The following is a 21,191-nucleotide window of genomic DNA, read 5'->3' as shown; positions in this document are numbered from 1 at the left end:
AAACTTTCTACTATTAAACTCGGACAAAACAGAGATGCTTGTTCTAGGTCCCAAGAAACAAAGAGATATTCTGTTGAATCTGACAATTAATCTTAATGGTTGTACAGTCGTCTCAAATAAAACTGTGAAGGACCTCGGCGTTACTCTGGACCCTGATCTCTCTTTTGAAGAACATATCAAGACCATTTCAAGGACATCTTTTTTCCATCTACGTAACATTGCAAAAATCAGAAACTTTCTGTCCAAAAATGATGCAGAAAAATTAATCCATGCTTTTGTCACTTCTAGGTTAGACTACTGCAATGCTCTATTTTCCGGCTACCCGGATAAAGCACTAAATAAACTTCAGTTAGTGCTAAATACGGCTGCTAGAATCCTGACTAGAACCAAAAAATTTGATCATATTACTCCAGTGCTAGCCTCTCTACACTGGCTTCCTGTCAAAGCAAGGGCTGATTTCAAAGTTTTACTGCTAACCTACAAAGCATTACATGGGCTTGCTCCTACCTATCTCTCTGATTTGGTCCTGCCGTACATACCTACACGTACGCTACGGTCACAAGACGCAGGCCTCCTAATTGTCCCTAGAATTTCTAAGCAAACAGCTGGAGGCAGGGCTTTCTCCTATAGAGCTCCATTTTTATGGAACGGTCTGCCTACCCATGTCAGAGACGCAAACTCGGTCTCAACCTTTAAGTCTTTACTGAAGACTCATCTCTTCAGTGGGTCATATGATTGAGTGTAGTCTGGCCCAGGAGTGTGAAGGTGAACGGAAAGGCTCTGGAGCAACGAACCGCCCTTGCTGTCTCTGCCTGGCCGGTTCCCCTCTTTCCACTGGGATTCTCTGCCTCTAACCCTATTACAGGGGCTGGGTCACTGGCTTACTGGGGCTCTCTCATGCCGTCCCTGGAGGGGGTGCGTCACCTGAGTGGGTTGATTCACTGTTGTGGTCATCCTGTCTGGGTTGGCGCCCCCCTTGGGTTGTGCCGTGGTGGAGATCTTTGTGGGCTATACTCAGCCTTGTCTCAGGATGGTAAGTTGGTGGTTGAAGATATCCCTCTAGTGGTGTGGGGGCTGTGCTTTGGCAAAGTGGGTGGGGTTATATCCTTCCTGTTTGGCCCTGTCCGGGGTGACCTCGGATGGGGCCACAGTGTCTCCTGACCCCTCCTGTCTCAGCCTCCAGTATTTATGCTGCAGTAGTTTATGTGTGTCGGGGGCTGGGGTCAGTTTGTTATATCTGGAGTACTTCTCCTGTCCTATTCGGTGTCCTGTGTGAATCTAAGTGTGCGTTCTCTAATTCTCTCCTTCTCTCTTTCTTTCTCTCTCTCGGAGGACCTGAGCCCTAGGACCTGAGCTCCAGGACTACCTGACATGATGACTCCTTGCTGTCCCCAGTCCACCTGGCCATGCTGCTGTTCCAGTTTCAACTGACCTGAGCCCTAGGACCATGCCCCAGGACTACCTGACATGATGACTCCTTGCTGTCCCCAGTCCACCTGGCCATGCTGCTGCTCCAGTTTCAACTTCCACCTGACTGTGCTGCTGCTCCAGTTTCAACTGTTCTGCCTTATTATTATTGGACCATGCTGGTCATTTATGAACATTTGAACATCTTGGCCATGTTCTGTTATAATCTCCACCCGGCACAGCCAGAAGAGGACTGGCCACCCCACATATGCTCTCTCTAATTCTCTCTTTCTTTCTCTCTCTCGGAGGACCTGAGCCCTAGGACCATGCCCCAGGACTACCTGACATGATGACTCCTTGCTGTCCCCAGTCCACCTGACCGTGCTGCTGCTCCAGTTTCAACTGTTCTGCCTTATTATTATTCAACCATACTGGTCATTTATGAACATTTGAACATCTTGGCCATGTTCTGTTATAATCTCCACCCGGCACAGCCAGAAGAGGACTGGCCACCCCACATAGCCTGGTTCCTCTCTAGGTTTCTTCCTAGGTTTTGGCCTTTCTAGGGAGTTTTTCCTAGCCACCGTGCTTCTACACCTGCATTGCTTGCTGTTTGGGGTTTTAGGCTGGGTTTCTGTATAGCACTTTGAGATATCAGCTGATGTACGAAGGGCTATATAAATAAATTTGATTTGATTTGTTTGTCTGAGCTGTCTTATCGTGGGTGACATCCCAAGTAACACAGCTCCGGACGAATCAGTGCCCGAAGCCTCAGCTGGTTTGACCACCCTGGCTCACGGGTTGACAGAACTCTGGGGTGGATACTTCTCTGATTAATTGGGTTTGATAGTATGTTCAGAAAATGGGGAAAATATTATGATCACTGTATTATGGGCTACATTCACCTGTGTGACTGTTTTAGTTTTATGGGGCTGTTGTCTAATTCCCTGTGTATGAGGCCTTATTTCCAGGACTCTGGAGAAATCGATGGAAATAGATGGTGATGTACCAGCGGATTCCAGGTTCTGACCCGTGGAGTGCTGAATGTATGTCTACAGAACAAGTGGACGAAAATTATAAATGAAATTATATTAAATTGGGAGGGTGTCCGTATGGGGATTACATGATAACCGACTTGGGACAGTTCTGGGATTGGAGAAGAGGGTATCCTTATAGCATAGGGGATCCCAAAAGGTGGATAGGTTTTCCATGATATGGGGAAAACCTGGGAGCACTGTTGAACTTTGTAAAGGTGATGAAATCCTACTAACCATCAAAACTATTAAGCTCTCTGATGCAGACACTTACACCCTCGGACTACAAAGGACTGGGACAGACACGATGGGTGTGTTTTCTATTAAGGTGCTGGCAAAACCAGAGGTCCCAGACGAACCAGGGCCAGACACACTCCTCTACCACCCCTGGACCGAACCTGCCACCACTGTGTTAAAAATCCCATTCAGGTAATTAATGTTAGAGACTATTCAGCTATTGATCAATTAGACACTGAGACTGGTTTTGATGGTAGGGACACTTTGTGGCTGCCTTATATGAGGTATACAGCTAAGACCCTGAAAAGAAAGGACTGCATGAGTTACATGAAATGTTGGTCATGCTAGACCTGTTCTGGCTACACACCCATTTGCTATAGGAGAAGGAGAGGGGTGGTTGTGTATTCTGAGAGGTTTTTACCAGGTTCAGCCCAATTCAACTCTCTGTTCCTCTTTGAGCCTTGTGTCTCCTACAGTACCTCCTCATCGGGCCCCTTGGGGTGTTAAGGCATATGGGGGCAATTACAGTTGCATCACGGGTACAGGTAATGGCATTGATTATGAGAGATTGCCTGAAGCTGATTGCAGTAGTAACATAACCATAAATTCCACTTGGCCAGTTACAGGCCTAAACCCAACTACTGGTCTGGCTGATGTGTGGTGGATCTGTGGACCCAAAAGAGTGCTGAGACCCATTCTTAGAGGATACTGGCAAGGTACGTGTGCTCTGACCAGTTTGATAATTCCACTGACCATTGTTGATGTTACTGCTGAACAGCTGTTGGGTTCTGTATCCAGGGGACCTGAAAACATTCCATCCCATGGGAGACATAGACGTAGTGCTCCATGGACAGAGGATGTAGTTGACATACACACTAACCTGTTGGGTTCTGTATCCAGGGGACCTGAAAACATTCCATCCCATGGGAGACATAGACGTAGTGCTCCATGGACAGAGGATGTAGTTGACATACACACTAACCTGTTGGGTTCTGTATCCAGGGGACCTGAAAACATTCCATCCCATGGGAGACATAGACGTAGTGCTCCATGGACAGAGGATGTAGTTGACATACACACTAACCTGTTGGGTTCTGTGTCCAGGGGGCCTGAAAACATTCCATCCCATGGGAGACATAGACATAGTGCTCCATGGACGGAGGATGTAGTTGACATGCACACTAACCTGTTGAGTGTGCCAGTGGGGGTTCCTCATGAGTTTCAGGCCTTGGGTAGGAATGATGGACTCTGGCACTTACTACCTATTATAAGTCCAGCCATTTTGGATGCTAGACAGACTGCATGGATTAATTACATCTACTATGATCAACAGCGTTTTGTGAATTACTCCCGTGATGCACTCACTGGTATGTCTGAACAGTTTGAGGCCACATCTAGGGTTGCCAGACAGAATAGACTTGCTTTGGATATGCTTCTTGCCAGTCAGGGGGGCGTCTGCAAGATGTTCGGTGAACAATGTTGCACGTATATTCCTAATAACACCAGTCCAGATGGTAGTATATCTAAGGCCCTTAGTGGGCTTGATGCACTATCTGCTGAGATGAGGACCATGGCGGGGGTGGAGGAGTCTGTTCTCTTGGTTGGGAGCCTGGTTTGGTAAGTACACTGGTATGGTGGTTACTGGATTTCTGACCCTAATTCTTGTATTCTTGTTATTGATGTGTTGTGCTGCTTGCATCATACCGTGTTTGAAGAAGTCTGTTACAGATGTGGTGAAGGCTTCAGGCATGATGCCTTTGCTTGATGCTCCAGTTGGAGATGCTGATACTGAATCATGCTTTCAGGGGAGGATGGGACTGACTGAGGATGACCCATGGTATGCTGTTGTTGAGGTAGTAGAATAAATATTACACCACCACAGTTCCTTGTGATACATTTTTTATGATAGGTTTTCTTTCCAGTATGTTTGTTCTCCCTGTTGTGAAGGTTTGGAGTCCCTGGGTGGCAAGGAGCCCACCTGCTGCAGGATAGGAGTAGCTGAGAGGACCAGATGGTTTATAATAATGCTTTGCTCTGCTTCACTTGCTCTGACATTATTATTGTATGAGGTATTCTTGGTTACTCCTGTGCTGTGATGTGGGTTTTATAGGGTGTGTATTCTCTTCTCTCTCCACTGGCTATCTGGTAAACAGGCTACACTCTAGGCAGTCTCTTCTGCTGATGTGTGTGTGTCTGGTAGTGGTACTCTCTCTATTCTACTCTTCTCCTTTCGGCAGGGTTAATACCTGCCTGGCGCCCCAACAAAATCTTTATCTTTACCCCTCTAATAAATACCGCTACAATATGTATATACTGTATTCTAGTCAAGGCCTGTCCTATTTAACTACTACTGTCCACTTCATATGTATATACTGTATTCTAGTCAAGGCCTGTCCTATTTAAATACTACTGTCCACTTCATATGTATATACTGTATTCTAGGCCAGGCCTGTCCTATTTAACTACTACTGTCCACTTCATATGTATATACTGTATTCTAGTCAAGGCCTGTCCTATTTAACTACTGCTGTCCACTTCATATGTATATACTGTATTCTAGGCCAGGCCTGTCCTATTTAACTACTACTGTCCACTTCATATGTATATACTGTATTCTAGTCAAGGCCTGTCCTATTTAACTACTACTGTACATATACTATTCTTCAGATATACTACAGATGTACTCCAAATTGTCTATGCATCACATCACAGTAAACAGTATATATATCTATATCTATCAATGCTTGTCCTAATATTTTCTTTTACTTTTTAGATTTGCCCTCTGTGAGCCAGGAACACAAGCATTGTTAGATATTACTGCACTGTTGGAGCTAGAAACACAAGCATTGTTAGATATTACTGCACTGTTGGAGCTAGAAACACAAGCATTGTTAGATATTACTGCACTGTTGGAGCCAGGAACACAAGCATTGTTAGATATTACTGCACTGTTGGAGCTAGAAACACAAGCATTGTTAGATATTACTGCACTGTTGGAGCTAGAAACACAAGCATTGTTAGATATTACTGCACTGTTGGAGCCAGGAACACAAACATTGTTTGATATGCTATCTCAACCACACTGCACACTGCCCTAACCCATCTGGACAAGAGGAATACCTATGTGAGAATGCTGTTCATCGACTACGGCTCGGCATTCAACACCATAGTACCCTCCAAGCTCGTCATCAAGCTCAAGACCCTGGGTCTCGACCCTGCCTTGTGCAACTGGGTACTGGACTTCCTGACGGGCCGCCCCCAGGTGGTGAGGGTAGGCAACAACATCTCCTCCCCGCTGATCAACACTGGGGCCCCACAAGGGTGCGTTCTGAGCCCTCTCCTGTACTCCCTGTTCACCCACGACTGCGTGGCCACGCACGCCTCCAACTCAATCATCAAGTTTGCGGACGACACAACAGTGGTAGGCTTGATTACCAACAACGACAACAACGACGAGACGGCCTACAGGGGGGAGGTGAGGGCCCTCGGAGTGTGGTGTCAGGAAAATAACCTCACACTCAACGTCAACAAAACTAAGGAGATGATTGTGGACTTCAGGAAACAGCAGAGGGAACACCCCCCCATCCACATCGATGGAACAGTAGTGGAGAGGGTAGCAAGTTTTAAGTTCCTCGGCGTACACATCACAGACAAACTGAATTGGTCCACCCACACAGACAGCATCGTGAGGAAGGCGCAGCAGCGCCTCTTCAACCTCAGGAGGCTGAAGAAATTCGGCTTGTCACCAAAAGCACTCACAAACTTCTACAGATGCACAATCGAGAGCATCCTGGCGGGCTGTATCACCGCCTGGTACGGCAACTGCTCCGCCCTCAACCGTAAGGCTCTCCAGAGGGTAGTGAGGTCTGCACAACGCATCACCGGGGGCAAACTACCTGCCCTCCAGGACACCTACACCACCCGATGTTACAGGAAGGCCATAAAGATCATCAAGGACATCAACCACCCAAGCCACTGCCTGTTCACCCCACTATCATCCAGAAGGCGAGGTCAGTACAGGTGCATCAAAGCTGGGACCGAGAGACTGAAAAACAGCTTCTATCTCAAGGCCATCAGACTGTTAAACAGCCACCACTAACATTGAGTGGCTGCTGCCAACACACTGACACTGACACTGACTCAACTCCAGCCACTTTAATAATGGGAATTGATGGGAAATTATGTAAAATATATCACTAGCCACTTTAAACAATGCTACCTTATATAATGTTACTTACCCTACATTATTCATCTCATATGCATACGTAGATACTGTACTCTATATCATCGACTGCATCCTTATGTAATACATGTATCACTAGCCACTTTAACTATGCCACTTTGTTTACATACTCATCTCATATATATATATACTGTACTCGATACCATCTACTGTATCTTGCCTAAGCTGCTCTGTACCATCACTCATTCATATATCCTTATGTACATATTCTTTATCCCCTTACACTGTGTATAAGACAGTAGTTTTGGAATTGTTAGTTAGATTACTTGTTGGTTATTACTGCATTGTCGGAACTAGAAGCACAAGCATTTCGCTACACTCGCATTAACATCTGCTAACCATGTGTATGTGACAAATAAAATTTGATTTGATTTGAACATGAACAACAGCAACATGAACAGCAGCAACATGAACAACAGCAACATGAACAACAGCAACATGAACAACAACAACATGAACAACAACAACATGAACAACAACAACATGAACAACAACAACAACATGAACAACAACAACATGAACAACAGCAACAAATAACATTTGATTTGATTTGATATTACTGCCCTGTTGGAGCTAGAAACACAAGCATTATTAGATATTAGCATTGTTAGATATATAACTATATACCACACCTCCTCAGGTCTTATCTGTGGTACTGTATATTAACCATATACCACACCTCCTCAGTCCTTATCTGTGGTACTGTATATTAACTATATACCACACCTCCTCAGGCCTTATCTGTGGTACTGTATATTAACTATATACCACACCTCCTCAGTCCTTATCTGTGGTACTGTATATTAACTATATACCACACCTCCTCAGTCCTTATCTGTGGTACTGTATATTAACTATATACCACACCTCCTCAGTCCTTATCTGTGGTACTGTATATTAACTATATACCACACCTCCTCAGTCCTTATCTGTGGTACTGTATATTAACTATATACCACACCTCCTCAGTCCTTATCTGTGGTACTGTATATTAACTATATACCACACCTCCTCAGTCCTTATCTGTGTTACTGTATATTAACTATATAACACACCTCCTCAGTCCTTATCTGTGGTACTGTATATTAACCATATACCACACCTCCTCAGTCCTTATCTGTGGTACTGTATATTAACTATATACCACACCTCCTCAGTCCTTATCTGTGGTACTGTATATTATCTATATACCACACCTCCTCAGTCCTTATCTGTGGTACTGTATATTAACTATATACCACACCTCCTCAGTCCTTATCTGTGGTACTGTATATTAACTATATACCACACCTCCTCAGTACTGTATATTAACTATATATCACACCTCCTCAGTCCTTATCAGTGGTACTGTATATTAACTATATACCACACCTCCTCAGTCCTTATCTGTGGTACTGTATATTAACTATATATCACACCTCCTCAGTCCTTATTGATTAATTACAACACATAGGTGTATTATAAGGCATTATAAAGGTCATTAAAATAATGATACATACGTACTTCATAGAAACTGTTACCCTTCATATATTCTAACAACTCACATTTTAAGATTCATTATGTCATTTGTTCCATGTTAAGGGCTCTAACCTTGGAACAAAACTATTTGTCTCCCTCTTGCTGTTGCATGCAGTTCCTCTCTCTCTTCCTCCATTCCTCTAACCCCTCCCTCCTTCTAACCCCACCCCTCTGGCAGAACCAGGAAGTCCCTCCCCTTCCCACAAACTCTCTTCTGAGGAAACGAAACTGATCTGAGTGTCTGTGTCGTCTGTCTGTGTGAGAGTGAACAGCCGTCCAAATGGCTCAACAGGGAGATCTGCTGGACCAGGACCAGTTCTGTTGTTCTGTCTGTCTGGATCTACTGAAGGAGCCGGTCACTATTCCCTGTGGACACAGTTACTGTAGGAGCTGTATTGAGGGCTGCTGGGATCAGGATGTTCTGAAAGGGGTCTATAGCTGTCCTCAGTGCAGAGAGACCTTCACTCCAAGGCCTAATCTGAGGAAAAATAACATGTTGGCTGAGCTGGTGGAGAAACTGAGGAAGACAGGACTCCAGGCTGCTCCCCCTCCTGCTCTGTGCTATGCTGGACCTGGAGATGTGGCGTGTGATGTCTGCACTGGGACCAGAAAGCAGAAAGCCCTCATGTCCTGTCTGGCGTGTCTGGCCTCTTACTGTGAGACTCACCTCCAACCTCACTATGAATCTCCTGCTTTCAAGAAGCACAAGCTGGTCAAAGCCACCGCACAACTACAGGAGAAGATCTGCTCTCATCATGACAAACTGCTGGAGGTTTACTGTCGTACCGATCAGCAGTGTATCTGTTATCTGTGTACAATGGATGAACATAAAGGCCATGATACAGTGTCAGCTGCAGCAGAGAGGACTGAGAAACAGGTAAGACCAGAACAACTTGTTGGTGACTGTCTGATAAACAAAGAATTAAAGATACAGTAGGAACAAAATCTGTTTGAATATGAGATCATTATATTATATACAATATGAAATGGATCCACAAATATGAACACAAACCTTGAGTATATTGAGTTTGTTTCAAATGTATCACCATTTTCTAAAGTCAAACACTATTATCATTTTGAATGGCCTTTTATGAGTCCAAAGTTCAGTCTCAACCCCTTGATACATGTAGGCCTACCATAAACACTATAATCATTCACATAGCAACATAATATAATATTGTAAAGGGACTTCCTCAGGATTGTAGACCTTCCTCTCTATGGGTCCTATGTCACATTACTATACTATTGATCTACTGGACTAATAAAGCTTGATAGCTCATTGAAGAGTGATTCTCCACAGAGGCAGCTGGGGATGAGTCAGCAGAAGGTCCAGCAGAGATTCCAGGAGAGAGAGAAGGAGCTGAAGGAGCTCCAACAGGCTGTGGAGTCTTTCAAGGTGAGTATTGTTGACCAGAGGAGACACACCATTTCACTTCTCTCCTCCAGTCAGAGAGAGAGAGAGAGGGGCCCCTATCCAATCCCACTGACCCCACTGTTGGGAACAGGCTGTCTGGACCCCTTTCAGAGAATAGACTGGTTCATGTAATCAACTGGCCTGCCTCATCACATAACCATGAGTAACCATGACGACTCATGTCCCCAATACATTAAAATGGAACTGTCTCTCTCTCAATTGAATTAAATTCATAGGGCTTATTGGCATGGAAATATATGTTTACATTGCCAAAGCAAGTAAGCAAGAGGTGTAAACCGTGATTGAACACACTCCAGCACAGTAGGTGGCGCCATGCACCTTTAACGTTGGTTTGAGGACCTCCATTATATCATAGAAGAAGAAGTTGGTCTGTGAGGGTTTTGTTGTTCCTGAGGAGGGCTACTATTCTTTTCTCTTTTGGTTTTCAAGTATTTTCAGAATGTATTAAAGCCAAAGCTAAAGCTTCCTAAACAATTCAATATATCAGTCAATATATTTTCTCTGTGATTTATTTTCTCTCCGTCAACCGTTCCATCGCATCTTAACCGTCTTACCGGGCGGGCACTAGGACCCGGGAGGCTGCTGCTGCAGAGGCTGCTGCACCGCTCGTGACTGTCAGTCCTCCTTGTAGCTCATTGGTTAAGCTGTGGCTCGAGCCTGTTAACAGTTAACGGACAGGAAACGGCTCTGACAGGACACATTCATGTCGAGGCAGTGATGTGAATGTGTGGTAAGTTACAATAGAGAGAGAGAGTTTTCACTACTATAGACTTTGGTCATAATCAAAGCTTTGTTCACCAATAGGTTTTTATGTGAGGCTGCCTGTAAGTTACAGTGTAACAGACGTTACTAACGGTAACGGTGTCTTTTAAATTCGACATAAGTTATGTGGCGATGATATCTAGTTAACGTTGTATTTAATGTAGTGTAATGACCTGACTAGATCATAAAGGAACAATTGTCCAGACAGAGGATTGAGTTACGAATTGACGGTTTATTAGCAACTTTACACAGGCTACTGTTTGGCCTTAGCTCACGCCAAATAAATGAAAGATACCCCACAAGCCAATCGGGACCTTCTCTTGTGAAGCCCAGACGGAAGAGAGAGAACAAAGGCTGAACCTTAACTTCCAATGCCCCGCCCCTCCACGCCACTCCGCCAACCACCAGGATGCCCGGCATCAGAACATCCCAGGCATTCCTGTGATTGGCAGATAGCAGGTTGATTGGCATGTCGGACCCCGCGAACACTGGGAACTGGTAAGTACAACACAACCAGCTACTAGCCGAACACATAACACACAGCTGTCTGTGCGGGTCGCTACAGTAGTTTTACTATCTGTGCCAGGCTAGAAATGACACAGATAATATCTAGGTAACGTTGTATTTAATTGATCACAGCTTTCTGCTTTCCATGTGGAGTTTTTGGTAAAAAACATTACATTTGATTATTTTGTCAGTAATGGCTGCAAAAATTGGAAAAAAATCTTAGTTTATCTTTGTCAAACATGAGATGACACAAACACACAGAGACAGTGTTGTGGCAAAGCTACCAGGAAACTATCAATCATGGGAACATTGCTCAGATTTGAACATCTGACCCTGCTGGTGATATTGCAGAGAGAAGGGAGTATCTGAGGAGAATTGTTGTGGTCACATCAATGTTAGGAAGACAGGGACTCTCTTTCCGTGCCAATGATGAATCTAGTGAAAGCACAAATAGAGGGAACTCTCAATAGTCAAACTAAAATGAAACTCAAACAACTTCCTAGATACATCTTGAATGATGAGATATATATATATATATATATATGATATGATATGATATACCAAGAGGTGTTCTGTGTCTGTCCAGGAGGGAGGAGAGTAGAGCAGGGGGGACAAGGCCTGGTGGACCTGGAGAGCAGGGTGGCAGGTTCTGACTCAATGAGGTGTAGAGAGACTACTGAACCTACTGTCTTTCTCTCTCTCTCTGTATCTCTCAATTCAATTCAATTCAAGGGCTTTATTGGCATGGGAAACATGTGTTAACATTGCCAAAGCAAGTGAGGTAGACAACATACAAAGTGAATATATAAAGTGAAAAACAACAAAAATTAACAGTAAACATTACACATACAGAAGTTTCAAAACAGTAAAGACATTACAAATGTCATATTATATATATATATACAGTGTTCTAACAATGTACAAATGGCTAAAGGACACAAGATAAAATAAATAAGCATAAATATGGGTTGTATTTACAATGGTGTTTGTTCTTCACTGGTTGCCCTTTTCTCGTGGCAACAGGTCACAAATCTTGCTGCTGTGATGGCACTGTGGAATTTCACCCAGTAGATATGGGAGTTTTTCAAAATTGGATTTGTTTTCAATTCTTTGTGGATCTGTGTAATCTGAGGGAAATATGTCTCTCTAATATGGTCATACATTGGGCAGGAGGTTAGGAAGTGCAGCTCAGTTTCCACCTCATTTTGTGGGCAGTGAGCACATAGCCTGTCTTCTCTTGAGAGCCATGTCTGCCTACGGCGGCCTTTCTCAATAGCAAGGCTATGCTCACTGAGTCTGTACATAGTCAAGGCTTTCCTTAATTTTGGGTCAGTCACAGTGGTCAGGTATTCTGCCGCTGTGTACTCTCTGTGTAGGGCCAAATAGCATTCTAGTTTGCTCTGTTTTTTTGTTAATTCTTTCCAATGTGTTAAGTAGTTATCTTTTTGTTTTCTCATGATTTGGTTGGGTCTAATTGTGCTGCTGTCCTGGGGCTCTGTAGTGTGTGTTTGTGTTTGTCAACAGAGCCCCAGGACCAGCTTGCTTAGGGGACTCTTCTCCAGGTTCATCTCTCTGTAGGTGATGGCTTTGTTATGGAAGGTTTGTGAATCGCTTCCTTTTAGGTGGTTGTAGAATTTAACAGCTCTTTTCTGGATTTTGATAATTAGTGGGTATCGGCCTAATTCTGCTCTGCATGCATTATTTGGTGTTCTACGTTGTACACGGAGGATATTTTTGCAGAATTCTGCGTGCAGAGTCTCAATTTGGTGTTTGTCCCATTTTGTGAAGTCTTGGTTGGTGAGCGGACCCCAGACCTCACAACCATAAAGGGCAATGGGCTCTATGACTGATTCAAGTATTTTTAGCCAGATCCTAATTGGTATGTTGAAATTTATGTTTCTTTTGATGGCATAGAATGCCCTTCTTGCCTTGTCTCTCAGATCGTTCACAGCTTTGTGGAAGTTACCTGTGGTGCTGATGTTTAGGCCAAGGTATGTATAGTTTTTTGTGTGCTCTAGGGCAACAGTGTCTAGATGGAATTTGTATTTGTGGTCCTGGTGACTGGACCTTTTTGGAACACCATTATTTTGGTCTTACTGAGATTTACTGTCAGGGCCCAGGTCTGACAGAATCTGTGCATAAGATCTAGGTGCTGCTGTAGGCCCTCCTTGGTTGGTGACAGAAGCACCAGATCATCAGCAAACAGCAGACATTTGACTTCGGATTCTAGCAGGGGAGGCCGGGTGCTGCAGACTTTTCTAGTGCCCTCGCCAATTCGTTGATATATATGTTGAAGAGGGTGGGGCTTAAGCTGCATCCCTGTCTAACCCCACGACCCTGTGTGAAGAAATGTGTGTGTTTTTTTGCCAATTTTAACCGCACACTTGTTGTTTGTGTACATGGATTTTATAATGTCGTATGTTTTACCCCCAACACCACTTTCCATCAGTTTGTATAGCAGACCCTCATGCCAGATTGAGTCGAAGGCTTTTTTGAAATCAACAAAGCATGAGAAGACTTTGCCTTTGTTTTGGTTTGTTTGATTGTCAATTAGGGTGTGCAGGGTGAATACATGGTCTGTTGTACGGTAATTTGGTAAAAGCCAATTTGACATTTGCTCAGTACATTGTTTTCATTGAGGAAATGTACGAGTCTGCTGTTAATAATAATGCAGAGGATTTTCCCAAGGTTACTGTTGACACATATTCCACGGTAGTTATTGGGGTCAAATTTGTCTCCACTTTTGTGGATTGGGGTGATCAGTCCTTGGTTCCAAATATTGGGGAAGATGCCAGAGCTAAGTATGATGTTAAAGAGTTTTAGTATAGCCAATTGGAATTTGTTGTCTGTATATTTGATCATTTCATTGAGGATACCATCAACACCACAGGCCTTTTTGGGTTGGAGGGTTTTTATTTTGTCCTGTAACTCTTTCAATGTAATTGGAGAATCCAGTGGGTTCTGGTAGTCTTTAATAGTTGATTCTAGGATCTGTATTTGATCATGTATATGTTTTTGCTCTTTATTCTTTGTTATAGAGCCAAAAAGATTGGAGAAGTGGTTTACCCATACATCTCCATTTTGGATAGATAATTCTTCGTGTTGTTGTTTGTTTAGTGTTTTCCAATTTTCCCAGAAGTGGTTAGAGTCTATGGATTCTTCAATTGCATTGAGCTGATTTCTGACATGCTGTTCCTTCTTTTTCCGTAGTGTATTTCTGTATTGTTTTAGTGATTCACCATAGTGAAGGCGTAGACTCAGGTTTTCCGGGTCTCTATGTTTTTGGTTGGACAGGTTTCTCAATTTCTTTCTTAGATTTTGGAATTCTTCATCAAACCATTTGTCATTATTGTTAATTTTCTTCGGTTTTCTATTTGAGATTTTTAGATTTGATAGGGAAGCTGAGAGGTCAAATATACTGTTAAGATTTTCTACTGCCAAGTTTACACCTTCACTATTACAGTGGAACGTTTTACCCAAGAAATTGTCTAAGAGGGATTGAATTTGTTGTTGCCTAATTGTTTTTTGGTAGGTTTCCAAACTGCATTCCTTCCATCTATAGCATTTCTTAATGTTACTCAGTTCCTTTGGCTTTGATGCCTCGTGATTGAGTATTGCTCTGTTTAAGTAGACTGTGATTTTGCTGTGGTCTGATAGGGGTGTCAGTGGGCTGACTGTGAACTCTCTCTCTGTCTCTCTCTCTCTGTCTCTCTCTCTCTTTGTCTCTCTCTCTCTGTCTCTCTCTCTCTTTGTCTCTCTCTCACTCTCTCCTCTCTCTCTCTGTCTCTCTCTCTGTCTCTCTCTCTGTCTCTCTCTCACTCTGTCTCTCTCTCTCTGTCTCTCTCTCTCTGTCTCTCTCTCTCTCTCTCTCTCTGTCTCTCTGTCTCTCTCTCTCTGTCTCTCTCTCTCTTTGTCTCTCTCTCTCTGTCTCTCTCTCTCTTTGTCTCTCTCTCACTCTCTCTCTCTGTCTCTCTCTCTGTCTCTCTCTCTCTCTGTCTCTCTCTCTGTCTCTCTCTCTCTCTCTCTCCAGCGCTCTGCACAGTCAGCAGTGGAGGACAGTGATCAGATCTTTACTGAGCTGATCCGCTCCATTGAGAGAAGGAGCTCTGAGGTGAAGGAGCTGATCAGAGCCCAAGAGAAGGCTCAAGTGAGTCAAGCTGAAGGACTCCTGGAGCAACTGAAGCAGGAGATAGCTGAGCTGAGGAAGAGAAGCACTGAGCTGGAGCAGCTCTCACACACAGAGGATCACATCCATTTCCTCCAGGTAACTAAACTGTCTTGTTACATGTGATATGAAATTAACTTCATGTGAAACTATTCATCTCAATCATTATGTTGTCCTGTCTGTCTCTCTGTCCGTCTCTCTCTCTCTGTCCGTCTCTCTCTCTCTGTCCGTCTCTCTCTCTCTGTCCGTCTCTCTCTCTCTGTCCGTCTCTCTCTCTCTGTCCGTCTCTCTCTCTCTGTCCGTCTCTCTCTCTCTGTCCGTCTCTCTCTCTCTGTCCGTCTCTCTCTCTCTGTCCGTCTCTCTCTCTCTGTCCTTCTCTCTCTCTCTGTCCGTCTCTCTCTCTCTGTCCGTCTCTCTCTCTCTGTCCGTCTCTCTCTCTCTGTCCGTCTCTCTCTCTCTGTCCGTCCCTCTCTCTCTCTGTCCGTCCCCCTCTCTCTCTCTGTCCGTCTCTCTGTCCGTCTCTCTCTCTGTCCGTCTCTCTCTCTGTCCGTCTCTCTCTCTCTGTCCGTCTCTCTCTCTCTGTCCGTCCCCCTCTCTCTCTGTCCGTCCCCCTCTCTCTCTGTCCGTCCCCCTCTCTCTCTGTCCGTCTCTCTGTCCGTCTCTCTCTCTGTCCGTCTCTCTCTCTGTCCGTCTCTCTCTCTGTCCGTCTCTCTCTCTCTGTCCGTCTCTCTCTCTCTGTCCGTCTCTCTCTCTCTGTCCGTCTCTCTCTCTCTGTCCGTCCCCCTCTCTCTCTCTCTGTCCGTCCCCCTCTCTCTCTCTGTCCGTCCCCCTCTCTCTCTCTGTCCGTCCCCCTCTCTCTCTCTGTCCGTCCCCCTCTCTCTCTCTGTCCGTCCCCCTCTCTCTCTCTCTGTCCGTCCGTCTCTCTCTCTCTGTCCGTCCGTCTCTCTCTCTCTGTCCGTCCGTCCCTCTCTCTCTGTCCGTCCGTCTCTCTCTCTCTGTCCGTCCGTCTCTCTCTCTCTGTCCGTCCGTCTCTCTCTCTCTGTCCGTCTCTCTCTCTCTGTCCGTCTCTCTCTCTCTGTCCGTCTCTCTCTCTCTGTCCGTCTCTCTCTCTCTGTCCGTCTCTCTCTCTCTGTCCGTCTCTCTCTCTCTGTCCGTCTCTCTCTCTCTGTCCGTCTCTCTCTCTCTGTCCGTCCCCCTCTCTCTCTGTCCGTCTCTCTGTCCGTCTCTCTCTCTCTCTGTCCGTCTCTCTCTCTCTGTCCGTCTCTCTCTCTCTGTCCGTCCCCCTCTCTCTCTGTCCGTCCCCCTCTCTCTCTGTCCGTCCCCCTCTCTCTCTCTGTCCGTCCCCCTCTCTCTCTGTCCGTCCCCCTCTCTCTCTGTCCGTCCCCCTCTCTCTCTGTCCGTCTCTCTCTCTCTGTCCGTCTCTCTCTCTCTGTCCGTCTCTCTCTCTCTGTCCGTCTCTCTCTCTCTGTCCGTCTCTCTCTCTCTGTCCGTCTCTCTCTCTCTGTCCGTCTCTCTCTCTCTGTCCGTCTCTCTCTCTCTGTCCGTCTCTCTCTCTCTGTCCGTCTCTCTCTCTCTGTCCGTCTCTCTCTCTCTGTCCGTCTCTCTCTCTCTGTCCGTCTCTCTCTCTCTGTCCGTCTCTCTCTCTCTGTCCGTCTCTCTCTCTCTGTCCGTCTCTCTCTCTCTGTCCGTCTCTCTCTCTCTCTCTCTGTCCGTCTCTCTCTCTCTCTCTCTGTCCGTCTCTCTCTCTCTCTCTCTGTCCGTCTCTCTCTCTCTCTCTGTCCGTCTCTCTCTCTCTCTCTCTGTCCGTCTCTCTCTCTCTCTCTCTCTGTCCGTCTCTCTCTCTCTCTCTGTCCGTCTCTCTCTCTCTCTCTGTCCGTCTCTCTCTCTCTCTCTCTGTCCGTCTCTCTCTCTCTCTCTGTCCGTCTCTCTCTCTCTCTCTCTGTCCGCCTCTCTCTCTCTCTCTCTGTCCCTCTCTCTCTCTCTCTCTGTCCGCCTCTCTCTCTCTCTCTCTGTCCGCCTCTCTCTCTCTCTCTCTGTCCGTCTCTCTCAAATTCAAGCTGCTTTATTGGCATGAAAAACATTGTGTCAATATTGCCAAAGCAACAATGTATACAATATACATTGTAACAAAATTATAAATGATAGCAAATAATAATATAAAATGGTAGTAAATAATAATACAAAATTAAATACAAAAATAATACCAATAAAATGGTAACAGTCAATAGTAGAAATGTAATAAATATAAAATCAAATTATGGAAAATGAAACTATAACTAACTTATAACTAAATAACGGTCATCTTCTTCTTTATATCAGTACTACAACTACAATCATCATTACTACGACTACTACAACCATCACTAAACTGTTATCACTACCATTACCACCCATATTTGGAATGATAAATAATTATAGTAATAACAATAATAGTAATAATAAGTAAGTTACTGCTTACTATGCAGATGTTATTATTCAGTGTCCCTCAGGCTATGGCAGGAAAATACATATTTGGCTGCAAGAGGAGCCATTACTCCTTCGCCCAGGAGTATTCTTAGTTTTTCCTCTGGGTTGAATTTGTAAAAATTTGGAATATATGTAGTCATTTCTGTGAATAATGAATCTCTTTGTGAGGAATATTTATCACAGTAAAGGAGAAAGTGCATCTCTGTCTCTACCTCCCCTGTCATGCAGTGACCACATACACGCTCCTCTTTGGGTAGCCATGTCTTTTTATGTCTGCCGGTTTCTATTGCCAATCGGTGATCACTCAGCCTGTACTTGGTAAGGATCTGTCTCTGCTTCGTATCTCTGACAGAGTAGAGATAATCAGCCAATTCATAATCTCTGTTTAGGGTCAGATAGCAATTTAGTCGGCTTTGGGATTTTGTTTCGTTTTTCCAGTATTGTAAATATGATTCCTTTGATTGGTTCATGATTTTGCTTATTGGAATTCTTTCTTTTGAAGCAGTGCTGGTGTCAGCTTGGTTGGTGAGGTCCAACACCAGCTGACTGAGAGGGCTCGTTTCTGGGCTCTGCTTGGTTGGTGAGCTCTTGGGTTTGAAGTGCTTTAAATTGCAGACTCGAATTTAGACTTGAATTTAGATGTAGCCAAAATTTTAATGATCTTTTCTGTATCTTCATTATTACTGGAAAACGGCCCAATTCTGCCCTACATGCATTAGTTGGTGTATTTCTCTGGACTTGTAGGATTTTCCGACAGAATTCTGCATGTAGGGCTTCAATTGGATGTTTGTCCCACATTTTAAAATCCAGTTTATTGAGTGGCCCCCAAACCTCACTTCCATAAAGTGCTATTGGTAGGATTACACTGTCAAATATTTTAGTCCAAATTTTAATTGGGATGTTGATTTTGAATAATTTCATTTTTATTGCATACATTGCTCTGCGGGCTTTTTCTTTGAGTGCATTCACTGCCATATTAAAGTTTCCCGATGCAGATATGGTCAGACCAAGGTAGGTGTAATTTTTTGTGTGTTCAATTAAGGTGTTGTTCAGGGTGAATTTACATTTGTGTTTCTGACATCTGTTTTTTTTTTGGAAAATCATGATTTTAGTTTTTTGGAAATTTACTGCCAGGGCCCAATTATGGCAATATTGCTCCAGAATATTAATGTTTTGTTGAAGACCTTCTTTAGTTGGTGATAGAAGTACCAAGTCATCAGCATATAGCAGGTATTTCACCTCTGTGTCAAATAGTGTGAGTCCTGGGGCTGGAGATTGGTCCAACATGTCTGCTAATTCATTGATATAAATGTTGAAAAGATTTGGACTCAAATTGCAGCCTTGTCTCACACCTCGACATTGTGAGAAAAATTCTGTTCTTTGGTTTTTGATTTTTATTGCACACTTGTTTTCTGTGTACATGCATTTTATTAAGTCATACACCTTACCACCAAGCCCACTTTGGAGAATTTTGTAGAATAGCCCTTCGTGCCAAATCGAATCAAATGCTTTTTTAAAGTCAATAAAGCAAGCAAAGATTTTGCCCTCTTTTCTTTGGTGGACGTGCTTATTAATTAGTGTGTGTAAGGTGTATATATGGTCAGTAGTGCGATGGTTAGGAAGAAAGCCAATTTGACATTTACTTATTACATTTTTTTCTTGAAGAAAGGTTTGAATTCTTGAATTCAAAATGCTACAGAAAATCTTTCCCAAGTTACTGTTTACGCAAATTCCCCTGTAATTATTGGGGTCTGATTTGTCTCCACTTTTGTGGATAGGGAGATGAGCCCCTGGTTCCAGACATCAGGGAAGCAGCCAGAAGTTAACACCATGTTGAACAATTTAAGCACAGCATTTTGCAACTCAGGTGTGCTGTTTTTCAGCATTTCATTTCTGATGTTGTCTACACCACAAGCTTTCTTTGATTTAATAGATTTGAGCTTTTCATTTAGTTCTTGTTGTGTTATTGGGTAATCTAATGGATGTTGGTTGTTTTTAATGACTGATTCAAGGATGTTCAATTTTTCTTTAATTTCTAATTGGTTCTGTTGTAAGTCTTTTTGTGGGATGTTTTTGTATAGATTATCAAAATACGTTTTCCAAATTCCTACATCTTGTATGGCTAATTCTTGTGGCTTTGTTGTACTTAAATTGTTCCACATGTCCCAGAACTGATTTTGGTCAATTGCGTTTTCAATTTCATCAAGTGTCTTGTTGGTATAATTCAATTTCTTGCATTTCAGTGTTTGTTTATACTGTTTCAGAGTTTCAAAGTATTCATATCGTAGCTCTGGGTTGTTTGGCTGCTTATGTTTTTTGTTTGACATTTGTCTTAGGTGTTTTCTAATTGTTTTACATTCATTATCAAACCATTTGTCAGAAACATTTTGATTTTTGCTTCTGATGTTGCATTGCTTTGGTTTTCTCAAATTTGCTTCTGATGCTGCTTTTTGGAATATGCAGTTGATGTTTTGGGTTTTCTCCGTCCCTCTCTCTCTCTGTCCGTCTCTCTCTCTCTCTCTCTCTGTCCGTCTCTCTCTCTCTCTCTCTGTCCGTCTCTCTCTCTCTCTCTCTGTCCGTCTCTCTCTCTCTCTCTCTGTCCGTCTCTCTCTCTCTCTCTCTGTCCGTCTCTCTCTCTCTCTCTCTGTCCGTCTCTCTCTCTCTCTCTCTGTCCGTCTCTCTCTCTCTCTCTCTGTCCGTCTCTCTCTCTCTCTCTCTGTCCGTCTCTCTCTCTCTCTCTGTCCGTCTCTCTCTCTCTCTCTGTCCGTCTCTCTCTCTCTCTGTCCGTCTCTCTCTCTCTCTCTGTCCGTCTCTCTCTCTCTGTCTCTCTCTCTCTCTCTCTGTCCGTCTCTCTCTCTCTCTCTGTCCGTCTCTCTCTCTCTCTCCGTGTATATATATGATCTCTAAATATCTCTGTCTCTCTCTCTCTCTCTGTCCGTCTCTCTCTCTCTGTCCGTCTGTCCGTCTCTCTCTCTCTGTCCGTCCCTCCCCTCTCTCTCTCTGTCTGTCCGTCTCTCTCTCTCTCTGTCCGTCCCTCTCTCTCTCTCTCTCTGTCCGTCCCTCTCTCTCTCTCTGTCGTCCGTCCCTCTCTCTCTCTCTGTCCAGTCCCTCTCTCTCTCTGTCTCCCTCTCTCTCTCTCTCTGTCCGTCCCTCTCTCTCTCTCTCCTCTCTCTCTCTCTGTCAGTCCCTCTCTCTCTCTCTGTCCGTCCCTCTCTCTCTCTGTCCGTCCCTCTCTCTCTCTCTCTCTGTCCGTCCCTCTCTCTCTCTCTGTCCGTCCCTCTCTCTCTCTCTCTCTGTCAGTCCCTCTCTCTCTCTCTCTGTCCCTCTCTCTCTCTCTGTCTGTCCGTCAGTCCCTCTCTCTCTCTGTCCGTCCCTCTCTCTCTCTGTCTCTCCTCTCTCTCTCTGTCCGTCCCTCTC

At 44.2% G+C, this 21,191-nt stretch overlaps 1 protein-coding gene across 1 annotated transcript in view; it reads left to right on the top strand.

Annotated features, from left to right (window-relative positions):
- Positions 1–8,672: 8,672 nt before the first annotated feature.
- The window catches only part of LOC121840366 (E3 ubiquitin/ISG15 ligase TRIM25-like), a 29,379-nt gene continuing 16,860 nt past the window's right edge, over positions 8,673–21,191 (top strand). Inside the window, exons 1-3 of the mRNA XM_042303231.1 lie at positions 8,673–9,316; positions 9,740–9,835; positions 15,174–15,407. Of these exons, the coding sequence (XP_042159165.1) occupies positions 8,720–9,316; positions 9,740–9,835; positions 15,174–15,407 (927 nt within the window). The 5' untranslated portion in view covers positions 8,673–8,719. The remainder of the gene's footprint in view (positions 9,317–9,739; positions 9,836–15,173; positions 15,408–21,191) is intronic.

Source organism: Oncorhynchus tshawytscha, linkage group LG01 (assembly GCF_018296145.1).
Source record: "Oncorhynchus tshawytscha isolate Ot180627B linkage group LG01, Otsh_v2.0, whole genome shotgun sequence".
In the NCBI taxonomy this organism is placed as follows: domain Eukaryota; kingdom Metazoa; phylum Chordata; class Actinopteri; order Salmoniformes; family Salmonidae; genus Oncorhynchus; species Oncorhynchus tshawytscha.
Note: the sequence above shows the minus strand (reverse complement) of the source record. Positions and strands in the feature narration are given on the sequence as shown.